General features: G+C 43.5%; 1 protein-coding gene across 1 annotated transcript in view; it reads left to right on the forward strand.

The window, feature by feature from the left end:
* LRRC1 (leucine rich repeat containing 1) overlaps window positions 1-14,873 on the forward strand; it is a 428,784-nt gene extending 413,911 nt beyond the window's left edge. The window contains exons 11-14 of the mRNA XM_063916718.1: window positions 9,716-9,831; window positions 10,103-10,275; window positions 11,107-11,243; window positions 12,242-14,873. Of these exons, the coding sequence (XP_063772788.1) occupies window positions 9,716-9,831; window positions 10,103-10,275; window positions 11,107-11,243; window positions 12,242-12,400 (585 nt within the window). The 3' untranslated portion in view covers window positions 12,401-14,873. The remainder of the gene's footprint in view (window positions 1-9,715; window positions 9,832-10,102; window positions 10,276-11,106; window positions 11,244-12,241) is intronic.
* Window positions 14,874-24,189: the final 9,316 nt, after the last annotated feature.

Here is a 24,189-nt window from a genome sequence, read left to right on the forward strand (position 1 = left end):
CAATGCGGGAGATAATGAGAGCATGGATTACAGTTATTGCAGTGTCTTGTGTAAGGTATGGTCATATTTTGGATATGTTATTTAGATGTATGTAACTTTATCTTTAGACAGTTTGAATGTGGGGAACAAAGGACAGTTCAGAGACAACTAGGCTTTTGGGGTTGGATTAATTGTTGAGTTCTCAACAGTGATAGAGATCAGGTTGGTAACTACTATTGGCCGGTGGAAATATAATCAATTCTGTTTTGGAAATATTAAGTTTGAGGTGGCCAGATGACATCCAAGATGAAACAGCAGAAAGGCAATCCGTGAAATGAAACAATACAGATGGTTGCAAATCTGGGGAGGATAGGTAGACTTTGGTTTCATCTGCATACATATGATACTGAAATCTAAAAGAGCTAATTAGCTTGCCAAGAGATGTGCTATAGATTGAGAAAAACAGTTGACCTACAGTAAGACTGAGCCTTGCGGTACTCCAACTGATAGAGGTAGCGAAGAGGAGGTGGATTCAGAGACGCAGGCACGGAAAGAGCAATTATCTAGGTAAGATGAGAACCAAGAAAGGGCTGTGTCCTGAAAACCTTGGGATTGTAGTGTTTGTATGAGAAAAGAGTGCTCAACATTGTTAAAAGCAGGAGAGAGCTTTAAAAGAATAAGAAGTGAGCAATGGCATTTAGACGTAGCAGTGACTAGATTATTAACTACTTTATTCAGTGCTGTCTCTATGGAGTGTTGGCAATGAAAGCCTGAGTGAAGTGGGTCCAACAAGTTGTGCGAGTTAAAACAGTGTGTGAGGAGAGTGTAGGCAAGTCTCAAGTAGCTTGGAGGGGCACAGGAGCTGAGAGATGGTAGTTTAAGAGTTAGTATCAGAATTTAGTTTTTTCAAAATGGGAGTAATCCCTGCATGCTTGAACAGTGAAAGAAAGATACAAGTAAAGAGAGAGAGATTGCGGATTTTAGATAAGGTTGGGATGAGCACAGGAGACAGATCATTACTTATATGAGAGGGTATAGGATCAAGAGGAGAGGTAGTAGAGTAAGAGGATGAGAAGATCGTTGATACTTCATCTTCATTTGTGGGTTCAAATGAACATAAGTTGCCAGAGGGTTCAGGTAGGGAATTGAGCCAGTCACTGGCTGATGAAGAGCATAACATTTCATCTCTGATCTTATCAATATTGTCCTTGAAGTAGGAAAAAAGATCTTGCACATTTATGGTTACTGGTGGGTTAGGTGAGGCATGGTTGAGAAGTGATTTAAATGTATTAAAAAGAAATTTGTGGTTAGAGGCTTGAGCATAGATGAGAGTTTGAAAATGTTTGTTTGGCAATGTCCAGGGCATTGCAATCGGAGTGGTAAATAAATAGTCTTATACGCAAGTCACTTGGAGTACGAGATGTACGTCACTGACATTCAGCGTTAAATGAGTTTTTGTAGGAGTCTTGTTGCTATACCAACTGATCCACTTTTTTCTTTCATTTAGTAAATTAGTAATGTTCGATGCATATTGTACATTTAGCTGTTTGCATGCCAATTTATTGTCCTTCTCTTAGAATTTTCTTCTCGGTTACTATATTCTGAATACACCTCTTCACTTGACCCCATTACCGTAAGCTCAACTCCTGTGTAGTGTGTTTTATGCTATACTCTATATACTATGCATCAAGTAGCTTCATTTTCTTTCAATGTGTGTCTGATATGTACTTGTCATAGCAACAGTAAAAATATAATATGAGGCTCACTAACTCTACGCTGCAGTTCCTGAGATCCATCTGGTCTGTCTGTAACCCCTTGCATCCCATGTACTTGAATTGTACCGTTTTATTATTCAAGGAGACTGCATGTTAAATACAGATTGAACTATTTTATTAACCTCCGTAGTCCTGTAAATCCCGTGAATCGCCTGCAGCTATATGTAACAAAGGCATGGATGGTGTACATTTTTAAGTACAGGTTGAGTATCCCTTATCCAAATATTCCGAAATACGGAATATTCCGAAATACGGACTTTTTTGACTGAGATTGAGATAGTGAAAACTTTGTTTTTTGATGGCTCAGTGTACACAAACTTTGTTTAATACACAAAGTTATTAAAAATATTGTATTAAATGACCTTCAGGCTGTGTGTATAAGGTGTATATGAAACCTAAATGAATTGTGTGAATGTACACACACTTTGTTTAATGCACAAAGTTACAAAAAATATTGGTTAAAATGACCTTCAGGCTGTGTGTATAAGGTGTATATGTAACATAAATGCATTCTGTGCTTAGACTTAGGTCCCATCACCATAATATCTCATTATGGTATGCAATTATTCCAAAATACGGAAAAATCTGATATCCAAAATACCTCTGGTCCCTAGCATTTTGGATAAGGGATACTCAACCTGTATTACATTCCTACTTTTCCAGCAGATAGTAATTTTTTTATTTTAAGTTTGGCTACTCAAAAGTGGGTCTCATTGCATAAGGAATTTTTTGTAAAATGTTTGTACAGTATTCTTTCAACTTCCTGTTCAACGTAATTAGAATGTTAAAAAAAAACTGTTTTCATTTTAAATTGTGTGTATTTTATATATTGTTATGAGATAATATATTGTTTAAAATTTAAGCCAATGATCAGTAAAGCAATTGAAATGATTTAATTAAAAATGCATCCTTTCAAAATCATCTGTCTTGATTTAATAGGGTTCCAGAGCTGTGATTTAAAGATATTTTAACCTTTTTTACAAGATCTGAGCAGAGAAATAACAAATGAAGCTGCCGCATAGATCTACAGTATGTTGTCTTACCTAGAATACCACCCAGTATGTTTTTGTGCACTTCATCCATTATACTGCCATCATAGAATAAAACAAAATCACTACAAACATTGGTGTCGATTCAATTGATTGCAAAGTTAGTAGTGCCGGGAAGGAGGTCCCGGCACTATTCAATTCAGCAAGCTGCCTTGTCTGGGAATGCCAGTATTTACGCCTTAAACAGGGTGTTTAGGTGTACTCTCCAACATATAAGTGCCCTGCTGCAATGCTGTTTGCGCCACGCAAGGGCAGAAAACAGCATTGCGGCACTAGTTTTGTTGTGAGGCACTGGTTTTGTCTGCTCGCACCCCCGGTGTGAGCAGTCGGCCAAAACAGCATGCTGAATAGCACTGGAACCGCATTCCCGGCGCTTTTCACTTCGCAATCAATTGAATCAACCCCATTGATTTTAATCCACTAAATCCAAGCAGGTAGTCTTGTTGCTAGTATTAAATCCATGCATTTGCTCTTTTGCTCAAAAGATTGTATACCCCCTTTTATTTTTAAATCCAAACTATACTGTGTATTAACACTGGAGAATAAAGAAATTGATGCAGTATACAACTGAATGCACTAAATAAAAAATATTCTTCTGTGTAATGCTTAAAATTAAGGTGATGATGGGGTGGAGAAGTCCATTTCCCAGTTGAGCAGATCATGGACAGCTTTTGGTTATAAGGTGTTTTCAGTTTCAGTAATCATGTACACGCTTGCATAATTTTGTTTGTGGTTATTTTCATAGCTGAACATTGTCGATTAATGATGGCATATGGTTTATATGCACATAATGAATTATCTCTATATATGTGCGTTAAGCTTATTTTCTCTGACGTCCTAAGTGGATGCTGGGACTCCGTAAGGACCATGGGGAATAGCGGCTCCGCAGGAGACTGGGCACAACTAAAAGAAAGCTTTTGGTCTTACTGGTGTGCACTGGCTCCTCCCTCTATGACCCTCCTCCAGACTTCTGTTAGAATCTTGTGCCTGGCTGAGCTGGATGCACACTAGGGGCTCTCCTGAGCTCCTAGAAAAGAAAGTATATTTTAGGTTTTTTATTTTCAGTGAGATCTGCTGGCAACAGACTCACTGCTTCGAGGGACTAAGGGGAGAAGAAGCGAACCTACCTGCTTGCAGCTAGCTTGGGCTTCTTAGGCTACTGGACACCATTAGCTCCAGAGGGATCGAACACAGGACCCGACCTCGATCGTCCGGTCCCGGAGCCGCGCCGCCGTCCCCCTTACAGAGCCAGAAGCATGAAGATGGTCCTGAAAATCGGCGGCAGAAGACTTCGGTCTTCAACAAGGTAGCGCACAGCACTGCAGCTGTACGCCATTGCTCCTCATGCACACCTCACACTCCGGTCACTGATGGGTGCAGGGCGCTGGGGTTGGGGCGCCCTGAGCAGCAATATTAATACCTTGGCTGGCAAATAATCACAATATATAGTCCCAGAGACTATATATGTGAAAAATACCCCTGCCAGAATCCATAAAAAAGCGGGAGAAAGTCAGCCGAAAAAGGGGCGGGGCTATCTCCCTCAGCACACTGGCGCCATTTTTCCCTCACAGCTCCGCTGGAAGGATCGCTCCCAGGCTCTCCCCTGCAGTTTTCAAGCTACAAAGGGTAAAAAAGAGAGGGGGGGCACTAAATTTAGGCGCAGATATATATATTTAAGCAGCTATAAGGGAAAATCACTCCGTTATAGTGTTCATCCCTGTGTTATATAGCGCTCTGGTGTGTGCTGGCATACTCTCTCTCTGTCTCCCCAAAGGGCTTTGTGGGGTCCTGTCCTCTGTCAGAGCATTCCCTGTGTGTGTGCGGTGTGTCGGTACGGCTTTGTCGACGTGTTTGATGAGGAGGCTTATGTGGAGGCGGAGCAGATGCCGATAAATGTGATGTCACCCCCTGCGGGGCCGACACCTGAGTGGATGGTTATGTGGAAGGAATTACGTGACAGTGTCGACTCCTTACATAAAAGGTTTGACGACATACCAAATATGGGACAGCCGGCTTCTCAGCCTGTGCCTGCCCATGCGTCTCAAAAGCCATCAGGGGCTCTAAAACGCCCGCTACCTCAGATGGCAGACACAGATGTCGACACGGATACTGACTCCAGTGTCGACGACGATGAGACTAATGTAACTTCCAATAGGGCCACACGTTACATGATTGAGGCAATGAAAAATGTGTTGCACATTTCTGATGTTACCCCAGGTACCACAAAAAAGGGTATTATGTTTGGAGAGAAAAAACTACCAGTAGTTTTTCCTCCATCTGAGGAATTAAATGAAGTGTGTGAAGAAGCGTGGGCTTCCCCCGATAAGAAACTGGTAATTTCTAAAAGGTTACTAATGACGTACCCTTTCCCGCCAGAGGATAGGTCACGTTGGGAAACATCCCCTAGGGTGGATAAAGCGCTCACACGCTTGTCAAAGAAGGTGGCACTACCGTCTCCGGATACGGCCGCCCTAAAGGAACCTGCTGATAGAAAGCAGGAGGCTATCCTGAAGTCTGTATATACACACACAGGTATTATACTGAGACCAGCTATTGCAGGCTTTCCCAACCACGGTCCTCAAGGCACACCAACAGTGCAGGTTTTAGTGATATCCAGGCTGCAGCACAGATGGTTCAATCAAAATAACTGAGCTACTAATTAAGTCACCTGTGCTGAAGCCTGGATATCACTAAAACATGCACTGTTGGTGTGCCTTGAGGACCGTGGTTGGGAAAGCCTGAGCTATTGCTTCAGCATGGATGTGCAGTGCTGCAGCTGCGTGGTCAGATTCCCTGTCGGAAAATATTGATACCCTAGACAGGGACACTATATTGCTAACCGTAGAGCATATTAAAGACGCAGTCTTATACATGAGAGATGCACAGAGGGATATTTGCCGGCTGGCATCTAAAATAAGTGCAATGTCCATTTCTGCCAGGAGAGGGTTATGGACTCGGCAGTGGACAGGTGATGCAGATTCTAAAAGGCACATGGAAGTTTTGCCTTATAAGGGTGAGGAGTTGTTCGGGGATGGTCTCTCGGACCTCGTTTCCACAGCAACAGCTGGGAAGTCTGCATTTTTACCCCATGTTCCCTCACAGCCAAAGAAAGCACCGTATTATCAGGTACAGTCCTTTCGGCCCCATGAGGGCAAGCGGGTTAAAGGCGCGTCCTTTCTGCCCAGAGGCAGAGGTAGAGGGAAAAAGCTGCAGCATACAGCCAGTTCCCAGGAGCAAAAGTCCTCCCCCGCTTCCTCCAAGTCCGCCGTAAGACGCTGGGGCCCCACAGGCGGAGCCAGGTACGGTGGGGGCCCGTCTCAAAAACTTCAGCAATCAGTGGGCTCGCTCACGGGTGGATCCCTGGATCCTTCAAGTAGTATCTCAGGGGTACAAGCTGGAATTCGAGACGTCTCCCCCCCCGCCGTTTCCTCAAATCTGCCTTGCCAACAACTCCCTCTGGCAGGGAGGCAGTGCTAGAGGCAATTCACAAGCTGTATTCCCAGCAGGTGATAGTCAAGGTGCCCCTACTTCAACAAGGACGGGGTTACTATTCCACAATGTTTGTGGTACCAAAACCGGACGGTTCGGTGAGACCCATTTTAAATTTGAAATCCTTTAACACATATATAAAAAAATTCAAGTTCAAGATGGAATCGCTCAGGGCGGTTATTGCAAGCCTGGACGAGGGGGATTACATGGTATCACTGGACATCAAGGATGCTTACCTGCATGTCCCCATTTACCATCCTCACCAGGAGTACCTCAGATTTGTGGTACAGGATTGTCATTACCAATTCCAGACGTTGCCGTTTGGTCTATTCACGGCTCCGAGGGTATTTACCAAGGTAATGGCCGAAATGATGATACTCCTTCGAAAGATGGGAGTTTTAATTATCCCGTACTTGGACGATCTCCTGATAAAGGCGAGGTCCAGGGAGCAGTTGTTGGTCGGGGTAGCACTATCTCGGGAGGTGCTACAACAGCACGGCTGGATTCTAAATATTCCAAAGTCACAGCTGGTCCCTACGACACGTCTACTGTTCCTGGGGATGGTTCTGGACACAGAACAGAAAAAAGTGTTTCTCCCGGAGGAGAAGGCCAAGGAGCTGTCATCTCTAGTCAGAGGCCTCCTAAAACCAAAACAGGTGTCGGTGCATCACTGCACGCGGATCCTGGGAAAGATGGTAGCTTCCTACGAAGCAATTCCATTCGGCAGGTTCCATGCAAGAACCTTTCAGTGGGACCTGTTGGACAAGTGGTCCGAATCGCATCTTCAGATGCATCGGCTGATAACCCTGTCTCCAAGGACCAGGGTGTCTCTGCTGTGGTGGCTGGAAAGTGCTCATCTTCAAGAGGGCCGTAGATTCGGCATACAGGACTGGGTCCTGGTGACCACGGATGCCAGCCTTCGAGGCTGGGGGGCAGTCACACAGGGAAGAAACTTCCAAGGACTATGGTCAAGTCAGGAGACTTCCCTACACATAAATATTCTGGAACTGAGGGCCATTTTCAATGCCCTAAGTCAGGCAAAACCCCTGCTTCAAAACCAGCCGGTACTGATCCAGTCGGACAACATCACGGCAGTCGCCCATGTAAACCGACAGGGCGGCACAAGAAGCAGGACGGCGATGGCAGAAGCCACAAGGATTCTCCGATGGGCGGAAAATCACGTGTTAGCACTGTCAGCAGTGTTCATTCCGGGAGTGGACAACTGGGAAGCAGACTTCCTCAGTAGGCACGACCTCCACCCGGGAGAGTGGGGACTTCATCCAGAAGTCTTCCAACTGATTGTAAACCGTTGGGAAAGGTCACAGGTGGACATGATGGCGACCCGCCTAAACAAAAAGCTAGAAAGATATTGCGCCAGGTCAAGAGACCCTCAGGCGATAGCTGTGGACGCTCTAGTGACACCGTGGGTGTACCGGTCGGTTTATGTGTTCCCTCCTCTTCCTCTCATACCAAAGGTACTGAGGATAATAAGGAGAAGAGGAGTAAGAACTATACTCATTGTTCCGGATTGGCCAAGAAAAGCTTGGTACCCGGAACTTCAAGAAATGATCTCAGAGGACCCATGGCCTCTGCCGCTCAGACAGGACCTGCTGCAGCAGGGGCCCTGTCTGTTCCAAGACTTACCGCGGCTGCGTTTGACGGCATGGCGGTTGAACACCGGATCCTGAAGGAAAAGGGCATTCCGGAGGAAGTAATTCCTACGCTGATTAAAGTTAGGAAAGAAGTGACCGCAAACCATTATCACCGCATTTGGCGAAAATATGTTGCGTGGTGTGAGGCCAGGAAGCCCCCAACGGAGGAATTTCAGCTGGGCCGTTTTCTGCACTTCCTACAGTCAGGGGTGACTATGGGCCTCAAATTGGGTTCTATTAAGGTCCAGATTTCGGCTCTATCGATTTTCTTCCAGAGAGAACTGGCTTCACTACCTGAAGTTCAGACTTTTGTTAAGGGAGTGCTGCATATTCAGCCCCCTTTTGTGCCTCCAGTGGCACCTTGGGATCTCAACGTGGTGTTGGATTTCCTAAAGTCACATTGGTTTGAGCCACTTAAAACCGTGGAATTGAAATCTCTCACGTGGAAAGTGGTCATGTTGTTGGCCTTGGCTTCGGCCAGGCGTGTATCAGAATTGGCGGCTTTGTCATGTAAAAGCCCTTATCTGATTTTCCATATGGATAGGGCAGAATTGAGGACTCGTCCCCAGTTTATCCCTAAGGTGGTATCAGCCTTTCATCTGAACCAACCTATCGTGGTGCCTGCGGCTACTAAAGACTTGGAGGCTTCCAAGTTGTTGGACGTAGTCAGGGCCCTGAAAATTTATGTTTCCAGGACAGCTGGAGTCAGAAAGACTGACTCGCTATTTATCCTGTATGCGCCCAACAAGTTGGGTGCACCTGCTTCAAAGCAGACTATTGCTCGCTGGATCTGTAGTACGATTCAGCTTGCACATTCTGCGGCTGGACTGCCGCATCCTAAATCAGTGAAAGCCCATTCCACGAGGAAGGTGGGCTCTTCTTGGGCGGCTGTCCGAGGGGTCTCGGCTCTACAACTTTGCCGAGCAGCTACTTGGTCGGGGTCAAACACATTTGCTAAATTCTACAAGTTTGACACCCTGGCTGAGGAGGACCTAGAGTTTGCCCATTCGGTGCTGCAGAGTCATCCGCACTCTCCCGCCCGTTTGGGAGCTTTGGTATAATCCCCATGGTCCTTACGGAGTCCCAGCATCCACTTAGGACGTCAGAGAAAATAAGAATTTACTCACCGGTAATTCTATTTCTCGTAGTCCGTAGTGGATGCTGGGCGCCCATCCCAAGTGCGGATTGTCTGCAATACTTGTATTTAGTTATTGTTTAACTAAAGGGTTATTGTTGAGCCATCTGTTGAGAGGCTCAGTTATTGTCATACTGTTAACTGGGTATTGTATCACGAGTTATACGGTGTGATTGGTGTGGCTGGTATGAGTGTTACCCGGGATTCAAAATCCTTTCTTATTGTGTCAGCTCTTCCGGGCACAGTATCCTAACTGAAGTCTGGAGGAGGGTCATAGAGGGAGGAGCCAGTGCACACCAGTTAGACCAAAAGCTTTCTTTTAGTTGTGCCCAGTCTCCTGCGGAGCCGCTATTCCCCATGGTCCTTACGGAGTCCCAGCATCCACTACGGACTACGAGAAATAGAATTACCGGTGAGTAAATTTTTATTTTATGTTCTTTTCAACTCGGCCACTCACATTCCATCAAAATACCAACATTTTCTTTTGTAGATTTCTTAACCTTTATACTCCCATTTTTAAATACAATAACATAATAAATGCAGTGGTCAATGTTCCTGACATTTTACAGTTTTTTATTTTCTTTTTTGTGTGCACATTTATAATGCACTGTTTGTGTTTTATCCTTTCTCCCATAGATTGGTGGATGCTCCAGTCTTAATGTATTCTGTGTACGTGAAAATCGGTTGACACGAATACCCTCAGAAATTGCGCAAGCTACTGAACTTCATGTCTTAGATGTTGCTGGGAATAGGTAACATTACACTTTCCATTCTTGATTGATTGATTCTTGACTGAATACAATTGTGCTTATGCAATGCTAGAGTAACTCTGGGCAACAAAGTAGGGCCACAAAACTCCTACATATTTGAAAGTATTAATATTGTAAAATCTAATTTATAACTGTGTCAATGCAGGTAATGATATATTGGCTTTCCCAAAAAATCACTACGTTAATAATCTTCCTGTATAATATAATTCCATTGTATGATTGTTTGTATGATTTGTTTTTGTTTGATTTTTAGGTTATCCCACTTACCGTTGTCATTGACCTCACTAAAATTAAAGGCATTATGGTTATCTGATAACCAGTCCCAGCCTCTACTGACCTTTCAGACAGATGTTGATGTGGAGACTGGAGAAAAGGTCTTGACATGTGTGCTACTTCCACAGATGCCTTCAGAGACTGGTGGCCAAGGTAAAGAGCATTTTTACAGCAACTTTATTGCATTTTGTTATAAATTGTATACTCATTAGTGCATTGGACAACAAAATCATTCCACACACATTTGTCAAAGAAAAGGTGATGCATCTCATTGACTGCTCAGACATTTGATTTTTATTCCCTACATTGTACAGAGAAATTGCAGTTTACCATCTGATTTGGTGCTGTATGCAATATCTCCTTTTCTACCTTATGCGGAACAGTTATCATAAATGTTATCTTTTTATGTAGTTTTAGGAATTGTATAAATCTAGAAAGGTGCTTAAAAGTATTTAAATTAAATTTGAACAAGAAAAGCAATTCCATTAATTCAGTACATATGTACCCCCCACAAAAAGTTTGAGATGTAGTTAATTGTAGGAGGTATAACTATTGTCAAAAAGTCTCATTTTTTTTATCTAACTTCTTTTAATAAGAAAATTAAAATATTTCCCTTTTACTCTCTTCCTCTGGATCGCGGGAAAATAGGGGTTATCACTGGATGATACATAGAACCCTTAATTTCATAGTGTCACTCAAAGTTGACCGGTCAAAACTAATTTCTGGTAGACAGTAATTAGAACATAATTGTACTTATTTCAGAATGTTGTCAGGCTTAAATAAAAGTTTATTCCTATACTGTATGATTGAGAGAGAAAGTTTCAATTGTGTGTTAGAAATATTTAACAAAACTTCGATTGTAGTCATGAGAAGCCTAATAGAGTTTAGAAGAGAGGAGATAGTTGTATGTTGAGCATACAATTTTTGTTGGTTTGGCTTTTTTCTATTTCTACATCTTAACTTGTCAGAATTGCTATCCTACAGACAATTTACAAAGATGCGGAGCCTTCGAGAGTTTGGTTAATGATGTGTCTGATGAAACTTGGAATGATCGAGCAATGAATAGAATAAGTGCCATTCGATTCTTAGATGACGAGAAAGAAGATGAAGAGGATGAAACGGTATTTTTTATTTTATTGGCTGTTACTTTTAAGTACAGAATCCTATTCACTACACAGGTATAATATGTAGCAAAGCAACAGGCTATTTTGTCTATGTGCTTGTACACTATTATGTGGTCAACCTTCTCCAGAAAAGGAAGGACGGAAAGACTGAACTACCTTTATGTTGGACTTTAGTATTTGTTTTCTATATACAAATAAAGTTAAATTAAAGCTGTGTTCCAATAATTCTATAACAAGCAATCTGCCAAGACTATTGTATTATAACTTTATATTTTGTTGCCAGGAGACTCGCTTTCATATAATTGCATCTTCTCTAGATTGTGCTAAAACTTTATATTTATAAAAGTCCATGTACTGTACATTGTGAATGTGTTTTGGTGTTGGGAAAAGTGAATGGTGTTATCAAGGACAGGAGTGTTTTGTAAGGCTTTTATCATTGTGTAAGACCACAAATTAATTTTAACTAGATTTGCTACTAGATTTAATCAATTTCTGCTTTCTGTATTATTCTGCACGTGGTAACTTCTAAATTGTTTATGCAGTGGCTGCTCATCTACCTTCATTATTGTTCTATTGGATGTATGGGAAGAAATATGCAGATTACTGTGAGATTGTATACTGTAGAGCTGCTCTTTAAAGGAGTAGTGTTTCAATGATTTTGATTATATATACTGTATATATGATACTATTGCTGTAGTGGCTTTATATATAATTGTACTTTTTGTTTTCTTAGTTTTTATTTAAACTGAATGCCTCCTGCAACCATGTTCCTTCTGTAGGGTGCCATAACAGTATCTCTCCCTCTCTCTGCTTAATCCAGGGTGTGTAGACCAACAGGGTTGTCTACCATTTATTTACAGTATGCATATGGAAGGAGAGGATATAAAGAAGAGAGGGCCTGTATTATGCATGGACATAATATTAGAATTATTTTTCTTAACTTGTTTTATGTTTTTATTTATTGTTATTTAATGTGAGATCTATCTTACTATTAGGCAACTCTTCTGAGGCGGGCCACTCCTCATCCCGGGGAGCTGAAGACAATGAAGAAAACTGTGGAGAACCTGCGTACCACTATGAATGCTGCTAAAGGACTGGATTCTAACAAAAATGAGGTCAATAACTCCATTGACAGAGTGACCACGTCTGTGTAGAGATCCACCTTCATTTTGCCTCGTGTGTCTTTCCATATTTCTCCCTGCTTCAAGGGCCACATCCAGCCTCTTGTTTTTACCAGAACATAATTCGTCATCCCTCCTTTTACTACTTGTATTGAAATGATGCAGCCTGGACAGTATGTGCCTTATTTCATTCAGATGTCTGTATCTATGATCTCTAGCTTAATGCTGAAATTTTATATTTTACTGATCTTTTTTATTTTTAATAAGTAGTACACACTACTGTGCATTGGTCTTGTTTTTAAGTTACGATTTTACATATGGAAATATGTTTTTATTTTTTAACTTCTGGGGTATATATTCTGACCATTTTTGTGGCCCTATTAGGGATAAATTTCAGTTTTATGTGGAAATTATACTTTTTTACTTTTTGGCAGCTTAACTGGTGTATATTTTTATAATTGTATAGTAGGTTGCAAAAGTGTTTCATTGCTATGAAATCAAAGGCGGTACATGTGATATAAATTGTAAAATAGAAAACCTGTGTTTTTAAATGTAAATTAATTTATACAGGTGCAATGCTAAGATGTGCCTTAGAAGAATGATGGGCAACATGTGATCAAAATAAATTGCCGCCTTGTACAGTTTTCCTAGGGAGTGATGTCCGAGTAATCACAGTGCAAGCGCAGTGTCTTTGTAGGACATGACTTGAAGGTAAAGGTCTTCTCACCAGATTAACTGATAGTGTCCTTCAAAGATTAAGAAAAGCCGCTGCATGGTTAGAAAACAGTGCAACACATCTAAGTGCTATAAATCAACCTAAGGAGCACTGTGATTTTGAAATCTATGCAAATGGAGAGTAATTGTGTTATTGACATTGGGGGTGATTCAGAGTTGATCGTAGCTGTGCTAAATTTAGCACAGGTACGATCAGGCACACTGACATGCGGGGGGACGCCCAGCATAGGGCTAGCCTGCCCCGCATGTCAGTCCCTGCCCCGTCGCAGAAGTACAAAAGCATCACACAGCGGTGATGCTTTTGCACTTCAGGAGTAGCTCCCGGCCAGCGCAGCTTTTGCGTGCTGGCCGGGAGCTACTCGTCACTGCCTGGCTCGCAGCGGCTGCGTGTGACGTCACGCAGCCGCCGTGGCCCGCACCCAGCATGGTCTGGCACGCCTGCGTTGGCCGGACCGCGCCCCTTAAACGGCAGCTTAATGCTGCTGTCCTGGCCACTCCGCCCAGCGACTGCCTCTGCCTGTCAATCAGGCAGAGGCGATCCCTAGCTAAAGACAGCCGTCGGCTGTCTGGCATGCGCCGGCGCATGCACAGTTCAGGCCTGATTGCTGCTGTTTGAACACGCACAGCACCAATCAGGTCTGAATTAGCCCCATTGTCATCTTTAGATTGGGAGAGCACAGGTGAAGAGAACCTGTTCACCAGCAGGGCTCATGACATGCCCATGCAGCGGAACTTTTGCAAAGGATGATTGTGTCTTTGTCTGAGGTGTGTTTTCAGTTGAAACTATTTAATCATAGGATTTAGTGGTCCTTTTCCCTACTGCTTAGTCTGTGAAACACTTCATGCTGGCCTAGTATGTCATCTGAAGTTCTCTGCTATTCAATGCGGGTTTGGTATAATAGATCTACAGTAATTTGACAGTCAAAAGTTTGACTCCATATGGTCGACATGCATGGGCCTTTTGAACCTGTCGACGTTTTGACAACCATATGGCCTCGACATATTGACTATCTATACACCATCTGTCATCCAGATACCACTAAATGCATATATAATATGCTACCATCTTGTGGGACCAGTGAACAGTTATAAGGCCTTTAAAAAATATATTGCCCATCCCTGTGTTAGAGGGTCTTTGTACTGCGGCTGTTGTATGGGGTTGATTATAATGTCAGTAGGAATGTATCCAGTGGTTACACTACACATATTTTTGACATAAATACATTTCCATTGTCATCTTCATGTATACTTGATTCTATTTAAGAATATTTAGTAAATTTGAATATGTTAAAAATAGCTGAAGTTATGTGCATTAAAATAAAACTATAGAAATATTCCATTTGTTAAAATGCAGAACTATAAACAGGAAACTGATACACTTCACTCCGCTTAGGGACACCTACAACTGCAGTCCAGAATGTACCAGAGAACTCTGCTACTTAGCATTGTTTCCATTGTTTGTAGGGGTCTTTATAAATAACACACTACCTCAAGCAGTCGACAAAAAAAAGCTTCTTGCCTTATTATATTGAAAAGACAAATAGAAAAAGAAATTTCACATAAAAACATCAAACATAAGGTTGACCGTGTATGTCATATATTGGCAAACCTAATTTATCGGAATATGATGTATGATGCCCAATAATCAGTTTCTAAATTTTGATTAAATACTACAGCAACACAAGGAAGGAAACCTTTTTGTTTTTTTATAACCTTTGATGTATTTGTATGTCTTAAGAAGATCCTCATCCATAAAAGCCTTAAATATCAACTTTGTGGTGCTTTTTGGAATGTTGAAAGACCGGTTTTAATCACGAACACCGAAAGCATTTATAAATACGTGAATACCTTGTGTCTAAATGAAACCAAGCACTTCATTTCTGCACCAGGAAAAATCCCTTTTTTATTGCTAGCATGGAACAACTATCTGCAATAATGTTTCAATTGATTAATTGTAAACTGTGAAAATACTGTGTGTAAATGGAGCTTGTATATTGCTTTGACACATTTGTTTGAGGTGTGTTATTGCAAATTAAATTCAACAAGGGTTTGTGCCATAAATAAAATAATAAAATTGTCACTAAAGAGAACTGTGAATTAGTTTTATACTTTTGACCACAATGACCATTGATAAGTAGTCTTCAGTGAAATCACACCATTTATAAAATGCATACAATTTGAATAATTGAATAGTTACAACAGACTGCATTATGTACCTGTGTGCATGTATACATGTATGTGTGTATGTATATATATATATATATATATATATATATATATATATATATACATACGAGAATTCCATGTGGTGGAGGGTGCACTCTCACTGTGTATAAAGTCCACACATTTCTTCAATAGAAAATTTTTATTGTAGCCTCAAAGGTTTCGACGTTTCGATCCAAAAACCAGGATCTTTTTCAAGAAGGGCCATACATGAATCATCAAATCCAATCATAATATAATGAAGCCGAATAATTAAAAGTATATCTAGAAAAAATAGAACATAAACATAACTGAGCCTCCCAGGTCCCAATATATAACAATATTAGCGACAATGCTTGTATCAACATAAACTACTACATAATACCAGATTTAGAAAAAAGGAACTCATATACCAAAAACAGGAGATATGGAGAGATATATATATATATATATGGGAATAGGAGGGGATGAGGGTTTGTAGCGACCTTGGTGTCAGTAAGGTAAAAACTAGCAGTAAGTTTTAAAAAGTTAAAACTATTTATTCACATAAAAATTCAAACATAAAAGAGATACACAAAAAATGGGACAATTTAAAACACAACTGAACTAAAAGCACCAAATAAAAGAGTATAAAAGATCCTTATCTTAGAGAGAGAGGTATGTACATACCTCTCTCTAAGATAAGGATATTTTATACTCTTTTATTTGGTGCTTTTAGTTCAGTTGTGTTTTAAATTGTCCCATTTTTTGTGTATCTCTTTTATGTTTGAATTTTTATGTGAATAAATAGTTTTAACTTTTTAAAACTTACTGCTAGTTTTTACCTTACTTGACACCAAGATCGCTACAAACCCTCATCCCCTCCTATTCCTTCATTGTCTTTAGGGGTTTACCACCCCTATAATTTGAGGGTAATAGCAGACGCCCCGCCAGTAGCATAGGGGAGTGTCATAGCAACTAGTTCTCCAAACAACATATCTGTTTATCATACATGTGGCGCAATTTTAATCTTTGCACTTGTATGTATATATATAGATAGATAGATAGATAGATAATATTTTTATTTATTATTTTTTCTCTAACGTCCTAAGTGGATGCTGGGGACTCCGTAAGGACCATGGGGAATAGCGGCTCCGCAGGAGACTGGGCACATCTAAAGAAAGCTTTAGGACTAACTGGTGTGCACTGGCTCCTCCCCTTATGACCCTCCTCCAAGCCTCAGTTAGATTTCTGTGCCCGACGAGAAGGGTGCACACTAGGGGCTCTCCTGAGCTTCTTAGTGAAAGTTTTAGTTTAGGTTTGTTATTTTCAGTGAGACCTGCTGGCAACAGGCTCACTGCATCGAGGGACTAAGGGGAGAAGAAGCGAACTCACCTGCGTGCAGAGTGGATTGGGCTTCTTGGCTACTGGACATTAGCTCCAGAGGGACGATCACAGGTTCAGCCTGGATGGGTCCCGGAGCCGCGCCGCCGGCCCCCTTACAGAGCCAGAAGAGCGAAGAGGTCCGGAAAAATCGGCGGCAGAAGACGTACCTGTCTTCAATAAGGTAGCGCACAGCACTGCAGCTGTGCGCCATTGCTCTCAGCACACTTCATACTCCGGTCACTGAGGGTGCAGGGCGCTGGGGGGGGCGCCCTGAGACGCAATAAAACACGATAAAAATACCTTACATGGCAAAAAATGCATCACATATAGCTCCTGGGCTATATGGATGCATTTAACCCCTGCCAGAATATACAGAAAAACGGGTGATAGGCTCCGCCCCCTTTTCGGCGGCCTTATCTCCTCAGCACACTGGCGCCATTTTCCCTCACAGCTCAGTTGGAGGGAAGCTCCCTGGCTCTTCCCTGCACTACAGAAAGGGTTAAAAAAAGAGAGGGGGGCACTAATTAGGCGCAGTATTAAAACATACAGCAGCTATAAGGGGAAAAATACTTATATATGGTTATCCCTGTATATATATATATATATATATATATAGCGCTCTGGTGTGTGCTGGCATACTCTCCCTCTGTCTCCCCAAAGGGCTAGTGGGGTCCTGTCCTCTATCAGAGCATTCCCTGTGTGTGTGCTGTGTGTCGGTACGTTTGTGTCGACATGTATGAGGAGAAAAATGATGTGGAGACGGAGCAGAGTGTCTGTAACAGTGATGTCACCACCTAGGGGGTCGACACCTGAGTGGATGTACTGTTGAAAATTACGTGACAGTGTCAGCTCTGTATAAAAAAACAGTGGTTGACATGAGACAGCCGGCTACTCAGCTTGTGCCTGTCCAGACGTCTCATAGGCCGTCAGGGGCTCTAAAGCGCCCGTTACCTCAGATGGCAGATACAGACGCCGACACGGATACTGACTCCTGTGTCGACGGTGAAGAGACAACCGTGATTTCCAGTAGGGCCATACGTTACATGATTGAGACAATGGAAAATGTTTTATACATTTCTGATAATACGAATACCACCAAAAAGGGGTATTATGTTCGGTGAGGGAAAAACTACCTGTAGTTTTCCTGAATCTGAAAAATAAAATGAGGTGTGTGATGATACGTGGGTTTCCCCCCGATAACAATTGATAATTTCTTAAAAAGTATTGGCTGTATACCCTTTCCCGCCAGAGGTTAGGGTGCGTTGGGAAACACCCCCTAGGGGGGATAAGGCGCTCACACGCTTGTAAGAACAAGGGCTCTACCTTCTCATGAGATGGCCGCCCTTAAGGATCCTGCTGATAGAAAGCAGGAGGGTATCCAAAAATGTATTCACACACATACTGGTGTTATACTGCGACCAGCAATCGCCTCAGCCTGGAGGTGCAGTGCTGGGTTGGCATGGTCGGATTCCCTGACTGGAAATATTGATATCCTAGATAAGGATAGTATATTATTGCCTATAGAGCATTTAAAAGATGCATTTCTATATATGCATGATGCACAGCGGAATATTTGCCGACTGGTATCAAGTATAAGTGCGTTGTCCAATTCTACCAGTAAAATGGTCAGGTGATGCGGATTCCAAACGGCATTTGGAAGTATTGCCTTTAAAAGGGGACATTTGGGGTCGGTCTTTTAGACCTGGTGGCCACGGCAACAACTGGGAAATCCACGTTTGTACCCCAGGTCGCCTCTCAAAATAAGACGCCGTATTATCAGGCGCAGTCCTTTGTTGGCAAGCGGACAAAAGGTTCCTCTTTTCTGCTCGTGACAGAGGGAGAGGAAAAAAGGCTGAAGAGATTACCCAGTTCCCAGGAACAGAAATCCTTTCCCGCCTCTGCAAAAGCCCTCAGTATGACGCTAGGGCCTTACAAACTCAGGCACGGTGGGGGCCCGTTCTCAATGAATTTCAGTGCGCAGTGGGCTCACTCGCAAGTAGACCCCTGGATCCTTCAGGTAATATCTCAAGGGTACATATTGAAATTCGAGACGTCTCCCCCTCGCCGTTTCCAAAAGTCGGCTTTACCGACGTCTCCCTCTGACAGGGAGGCAGTTTTGGAAGCCATTCACCCAGCAGGTGATAATCAAGGTACCCCTCCTGCAACAGGGAACGGGGTATTATTCCACACTATTGTGGTACCGAAGCCAGACGGCCCGGTGAAACCGATTCTAAATCTAAAATCTAAAATCTTTGAACACTTACATACAGAGGTTCAAATTCAAGATTGAGTCACTCAGAGCAGTGATTGCGAACCTGGAAGAAGGGGACTACATGATGTCTTGGGACATCAAGGATGCTTACCTTCATGTCAAAGTTTACCCTTCTCACCAAGGGTACCTCAGGTTATGGTACAGAACTGTCACTATCAGTTCAGACGCTGCCGTAGGGATGGTCCACAGCACCCCGGGTCTTTACCAAGGTAATGGCCGAAATGATATCCCTTCGAAGGAAGGGAATTTTAGTTATCCCTTACTTGGACGATTCCCTGATAAGGGTAAGATCCAGGGAACAGTTGGAAGTCGGTGTAGCACTATCTTAGGTAGTGTTGCGGCAGCACGATTGGATTCTCAATATTCCAAAATCGCAGCTGGTTCTGACGACTTGTCTTCTGTTTCCTAGGGATGTTCCTGGACACAGTCCAAAAAAAAAAAAAAGGTGTTTCTCCCGGAAGAGAAAACCAGGGAGTTATCCGAGCTAGTCAGGAACCTCCTAAAACCGAACCAAGTCTCAGTGCATCAATGCACAAGGGTTCTGGGTAAAAATGGTGGCTTCCTACGAAGCAATCCCATTCATTAGATTCCACGCAAGAACTTTCCAGTGGAACCTACTGGACAAATGGTCCGAGTCGCATTTTCAGATGCATCAGCGGATAACCCTGTCACCAAGGACAAGGGTATCCATCATGTGGTGGTTGCAGAGTGCTCATCTTCTAGAGGGCCGCAGATTCGGCATTCAGGACTGGGTCCTGGTGACCACGGATGCCAGCCTGCGAGGCTGGGGAGCAGTCACACAGGGAAGGAATATCCAGGGCTTAGGGTCAAGCCTGGATACATCACTTCACATAAATATCCTGAAGCTAAGGGCCATTTACAATGCTCTAAGCTTAGCAAGACCTCTGCTTCAAGGTCAGCCGGTGTTGATCCAGTCGGACAACATCATGTCACCCACGTAAACAGACAGGGTGGCACAAGAAGCAGGAGGGCAATGGCAGAAGCTGCAGGGATTCTTCGCTGGGCGGAAAATCATGTGATAGCACTGTCAACAGTATTCATTCTGGGAGTGGACAACTGGGAAGCAGACTTCCTCAGCACGACCTCCACCCGGGAGAGTGGGGACTTCACCCAGAAGTCGTCCACATGATTAAAAAACTCGACAGGTATTGCGCCAGGTCAAGAGACCCTCAGGCAATAGTTGTAGACGCTCTGGTAACACCGTGGGTGTACCAGTCAGTGTATGTGTTCCCTCCTCTGCCTCTCATACCCAAGGTACTGAGATTGATAAGATGGAGAGGAGAAAGCACTATATTCGTGGCTCCGGATTGGCCAAGAAGGACTTGGTAACCGGAACTTCAAGAGATGCTCACGGAGGATCCGCGGCCTCTACCTCTAAGAAGGGACTTGCTCCAGCAAGGACCCTGTCTGTTCCAAGACTTACCGCGGCTGCGTTTGACGGCATGGCGGTTGAACGCCGGATCCTGAAGGAAAAAAGGCTTTCCGGAGGAAGTCATCCCTATCCTGATCAAAGCCAGGAAGGATGTAACCGCAAAAACATTATCACCGCAATTGGCGAAAATATGTTGCGTGGTGCGAGGCCAGTAAGGCCCGAAGGAGGAAATTCAACTGGTCGATTCCTACATTTCCTGCAAACAGGAGTGTCTATGGGCCTGAAATTGGGGTCCATTAAGGTTCAAATTTGCGGCCCTGTCAATTTTCTTCCAAAAAGAACTAGCTTCAGTCCCTGAAGTTCAGACGTTTGTAAAAGGGGTACTGCATATACAGCCTCCTTTTGTGCCTCCAGTGGCACTTTGGGATCTCAATGTAGTTTTGGGTTCCAAAAGTCACATTGGTTTGAACCACTTAAATCTGTGGAGTTAAAATATCTCACATGGAAAGTGGTCATGCTGTTGGCCCTGGCCTGGGCCAGGCGCGTGTCAGAATTGGCGGCTTTATCCTGAAAAAGCCCTTATCTGATTTTCCATTCGGACAGGGCGAAATTGAGGACTCGTCCTCAGTTTCTCCCCAAGGTGGTTTCAGCGTCTCACCTGAACCAACCTATTGGTGGTGCCTGCGGCTACTAGGGACTTGGAGGCCTCCAAGTTGCTAGACGTTGTCAGTGCCCTGAAAATATATGTTTCCAGGACGGCTGGAGTCAGGAAATCTGACTCGCTGTTTATCCTGTGTGCACCCAACAAGCTGGGTGCTCCTGCTTCTAAGCAGACTATTGCTCGTTGGATTTGTAGTACAATTCAGCTTGCACATTCTGTGGCAGGCCTGCCACAACCAAAAATCTGAAAATGCCCACTCCACAAGGAAGGTGGGCTCATCTTGGGCGGCTGCCCGAGGGGTCTCGGCTTTACAACTTTGCCGAGCAGCTACTTGGTCAGGAGCAAATACGTTTGTAAAATTCTACAAAATTAATATCCTGGCTGAGGAGGACCTGGAGTTCTCTCATTTGGTGCTGCAGAGTCATCCGCACTCTCCCGCCCGTTTGGGAGCTTTGGTATAATCCCCATGGTCCTTACGGAGTCCCCAGCATCCACTTAGGACGTTAGAGAAAATAAGAAATTACTTACCGATAATTCTATTTCTCATAGTCCGTAGTGGATGCTGGGCGCCCATCCCAAGTGCGGATTGTCTGCAATACTTGTACATAGTTATTGTTACAAAAATCGGGTTATTATTGTTGTGAGCCATCTTTCAGAGGCTCCTCTGTTATCATACTGTTAACTGGGTTCAGATCACAGGTTATACGGTGTGGCTGGTATGAGTCTTACCCGGGATTCAAAATCCTTCCTTATTGTGTACGCTCGTCCGGGCACAGTATCCTAACTGAGGCTTGGAGGAGGGTCATAGGGGGAGGAGCCAGTGCACACCAGTTAGTCCTAAAGCTTTCTTTAGATGTGCCCAGTCTCCTGCGGAGCCGCTATTCCCCATGGTCCTTACGGAGTCCCCAGCATCCACTACGGACTATGAGAAATAGAATTATCGGTAAGTAAATTCTTATTTTTTTAATCTGTGGGAGAAAAAAATAAGGTATACCAATTCAGTCTTCTAGGCCCACTAGATACACAGATAGACAGAATAGTAACAAGTATAAGAGGCCTCCTAACATCATCAGAGACATAGAAGAAATGTATAACAAGTCCAAAGTAAGTGTAAAAATACTATAGGGCAGAATATTAGAGAGTCAAAGGTACAGGGGCATTTTAAGAGAGGAGGAGGCCTGTGTGCAGCCTTTTGCATCAGGGGCCCCCTCCTCTCTGACCGAGGCACAAGGTTTTAATACTTACCTCTCCGGAGTCCCCCGGCGGTGTCATCCTTCTCCACAGCGGCAATAAAGTCTGAGCACAGACTCTATTGCGCATGAGCAGACCTGTGGGAACCCGGCGCGGCAGCCATTTTCTCTAAGATTTTCCTAATGGTCATACGTGAAACTCTGGAAAAATGGCCGCCGTGCCACGTTTCTGGAGTTTTCAGCAGGCGCAATACAGTTTGTTCCCCCTAGTGTTCAGACTCGATTGCACTGTTGAGAAGGGATGGCTCCGATGGGGGACTCCAGAGAGGTAAGTATTAAACAAATGGGTGCAGGGTGGGCCCCCCTGGACTCCGGGGGCCCGTGTGCCCTGCACACACACCACCCATTATAGATACGCCAATGCAAAGGTACAACACTAGTGTAAATACATAACACGCAAAGTAAAAGATACTATGTGCAAAGTAGTCCAGTGGTGAGCCAGCCCACACGTACATGAGGACAAAAGGACATAATATTAAATAAACAGGAACAAACAGATACAATATAATATTTACTCACAAATACCACCAACCGTCATCCCATTAATTAAGGATCCATAGATCCTGTTTAAGGACCATTGAGTGAAAGTCATACTGGATAATAATGTGACACTATCAATACAAGAAAACAACCAAGCAGCATAATGTCAGCAACCTAGAATGCAATACTCACAACTGGCAGCAAAGGGCCTAATTCAGACATGATCGCAACAGAAAATATTTCTATAATGGACAAAACCATGTGCAGTGCAGGTGGGGCAGATATAACCTGTGCAGAGAGAGTTAGATTTGGGTGGGGTGTGTTCTAACTGATATCTAAATTGCAGTGTAAAAATAAAGCAGCCAGTATTTACCCTGCACAGAAACAATATAACCCACCCAAATCTAACTCTCTCTGCACATGTTATTTCTGCTCCACCTGCAGTGCACATGGTTTTGCCAATTAGAGGAAGATTTTGCGATCAGGTCTGAATTAGGCCATTAGGGGGACATTTACTAAGCAGTGATAAGAGTGGAGAAGTGAGCCAGTGGAGAAGTTGCCCCATCAACCAATCAGCAGCTATGTATAATTTTATAGTATGCAAATTATAGATGTTACGTCAGTGCTGATTGGTTGCCATGGGCACTTCTCCACTGGCTCACTTCTCCGCTCTAATCACAGCTTAGTAAATGTCCCCATTAGTTCCATCCAGAACTGTGGTGTGAATAGGAGACACATAAGGGAATAAATGGGGAGGTTTATAAGGGGTGGCCAATGGGCGCATTGAATCATGGGACCAATACTGAAAGTAAAGGAAAATACCAGAGGCTGGGACATCAAAAAACTAACAAAAATAAAAAATACACACCTGCCAACAGAGTGGGTCAGCAACCTGCGCTGGTCGGTCGTCCACCCAGCCACAGCACAAGCAGGGGACACAAAACGCCAACAATCACACCGCCAGCCGCGGCGGAAGCGGCATGCGTTCCAGGCAGTAGTGAGCCTGAAATGCATGTCACGTGGCGTGCTCCGTAACCCAGTAGCTGAGAGCATTTTTAGTATTGTGTCCCTTTATCCTTATGTACGTATGGGCTGGCTCACCACTGGACTACTACTGGATTTGTACCTTTGACTCTCTATATTCTGCCATATGGTTTTTTTACACTTACTTTGGACTTATTTTACTTTTCTTCTGTGTTTCTGATCAGGAGCGGTTTTAGGCGCGGGCAAGTCATGCATGTGCCGGGGCGCTGCGGGTTAGTGAGGGTTAGAGGCATTGGCACTTAATGAGCTAACTTTTTAGCAGTATAATAGCTTTTCTCTGACGTCCTAGTGGATGCTGGGAACTCCGTAAGGACCATGGGGAATAGCGGCTCCGCAGGAGACTGGGCACAAAAGAAAAGCTTTAGGACTACTTGGTGTGCACTGGCTCCTCCCCCTATGACCCTCCTCCAAGCCTCAGTT

The sequence above is a fragment of the Pseudophryne corroboree genome, chromosome 4 (assembly GCF_028390025.1).
Source record: "Pseudophryne corroboree isolate aPseCor3 chromosome 4, aPseCor3.hap2, whole genome shotgun sequence".
Lineage (NCBI taxonomy): Eukaryota > Metazoa > Chordata > Amphibia > Anura > Myobatrachidae > Pseudophryne > Pseudophryne corroboree.